Genomic DNA, 1,993 nt, shown 5'->3' with positions numbered 1-1,993 from the left:
ATATGTGTGTGTGTGTGTGTAAGGATTACAGAAAATTGTGCAATCCACTTCCAGCCTTTTAACAGGGGACCTTTTGGCATTAAGTCGGAGTATATTGTTAGTTTTTACATGTGTTTGTTGGCCTACTAAATAATTTAATTTATTTTATTTTAAAATATTGTCAAATGTTTTAATTTTTATCTGTTTAGTTTTTAAAATTTCACTTGTCATTACCTACTAAATTAGTAACTGTAATAATTTTTTATTGTTTTTTATTATGATAATTTCTTCATAATTATCAATTGAATTATTTTTATCAATTGATAATAATAAAATTATTATAATTCAATTGAAATTTATGGTATAATAAGAATTATACTCTAATTATTAGATCAGCATCAGATGTATACTAATTTTTGATGAAATATTAAATAATTAAATTCAATAATATGACATTATTATTATTATTGCTTAGTGACTATGTCACTTCTAATAAAATAAAATAAACTCTTTTTCTATTTCATGGTTTTTACTTTAAAATTCTACTGTTGAATTGATTTTGTTTGAGATTTGTTTTTTTTTTAACAAAATAAAAAAGTAAAGTATTGAATAATAAAGAATTCAATTTCAATTTAGTTACTTCAAAATAAATAGTTAATTGATGAAGATTGAAGGTGTCTAAAAGTTTATGAATAGTATTGAATATTATTTCAATTATTTTTTAATTTAAAAAATTATTGTTTAATTTTAATAAAATATTTATTGGGAATATTCAATAGTGATTACAAATTTAACTTTGCTAGTATTGATTGATTTATTAATTTTAAGTTTGTTAAACTAGGTCTTGTCTTGGTCATGGAAAAAAATTTTTCTAACAAAAAAATTATTATTTTTTGTTTCTTTTTAAATGACATCTTGTAACTAATTTGGTTCTCTCCCTTGTGATTTTTCTGTTTTTTCTAATCTAAATTATGGGTATTCACAAATTGTATTTGTTTTGTTAGCTGATAAAGGTATAAAACTGATTCGCAGATAGCAAAATGGCAAGCAGAGGTGGCAGCAGTGAATCCGTTATCAGGATCCCTCCATATTACTACCTACATGTCCTAGACCAAACCACAAATGTTACGAGATTGGAGATTGGACCCAAAACCTACATCAGACAAGATAATGAAAGGTTGGTTAGATCTAATGCTAATGCTAATCTAATGCTAATCTAATAATATATAGAAGATTGGTTATAAATGACTGATAATGACTAAATTATTCATATCAACCAAAAAATTGCAAAGCCATTTCAGATATAAAAGGGAAACTTTCGTTGTTCACTAATCAGCTATAACATCTGCTTCAACATCTAAAAATAGGTGGTCTGTTCTATCTAAACTTCTACATAAAAAATCTTCTCACTCATCTTTCTCTGCTCAACAGTTTCATGACTTTTTTGTAAATAAAATTACTTCTTTAAGAACATCTAATTCTAATTTTCCTTCTCATAACTTTACTAAACTTACTACTGAATCTTTCTCTGTATTTACTCCAATAAATCTTTTAGAACTAACTAAAATTATTAATTCTATGTCGTCTACAACCTGTTCTCTAGATCTACTTCCTTCTAATTTACTTAAAGAATTCTTTTCAATATTTTATCCAATCATTCTCAAATTAGTTAATTTATCTCTTTCCACCTCTAAATTTCCTACTTCTTATAAGAATTCTATTGTTATTCCTATTCTTAAAAACACATCCCTAGATCCTACCTCTTTATCTAATTATAGACCTGTAACTAATATTACTTTCATCTCTAAAATAATAGAAAAAGTAGTTTTTAATCAACTCTCATCCTATTTAGACTTTAACTCTTTGCTACCTGTATCTCAATCTGGTTTCAGACCTGCTCACAGTACTGAAACTTCTTTACTTAAAATACACAATGATATCCTTCTCTCTAGTGACAATAGTAATCTTACTCTTCTTCTTGCTCTTGACTTTTCCTCAGCTTTTGATACTGTTG

At 25.7% G+C, this 1,993-nt stretch overlaps 1 protein-coding gene across 1 annotated transcript in view; it reads left to right on the top strand.

Moving 5' to 3' along the window:
- The first annotated feature begins 376 nt into the window (after nt 1–376).
- Nucleotides 377–1,993, top strand: part of HELRODRAFT_102919 (hypothetical protein) — a 13,555-nt gene continuing 11,938 nt past the window's right edge. Inside the window, exons 1-2 of the mRNA XM_009028803.1 lie at nt 377–674; nt 1,012–1,156. Of these exons, the coding sequence (XP_009027051.1) occupies nt 668–674; nt 1,012–1,156 (152 nt within the window). The 5' untranslated portion in view covers nt 377–667. The remainder of the gene's footprint in view (nt 675–1,011; nt 1,157–1,993) is intronic.

The sequence above is a fragment of the Helobdella robusta genome (assembly GCF_000326865.2).
Source record: "Helobdella robusta unplaced genomic scaffold HELROscaffold_58, whole genome shotgun sequence".
NCBI classification, from domain to species: Eukaryota; Metazoa; Annelida; class Clitellata; order Rhynchobdellida; family Glossiphoniidae; genus Helobdella; species Helobdella robusta.
Note: the sequence above shows the minus strand (reverse complement) of the source record. Positions and strands in the feature narration are given on the sequence as shown.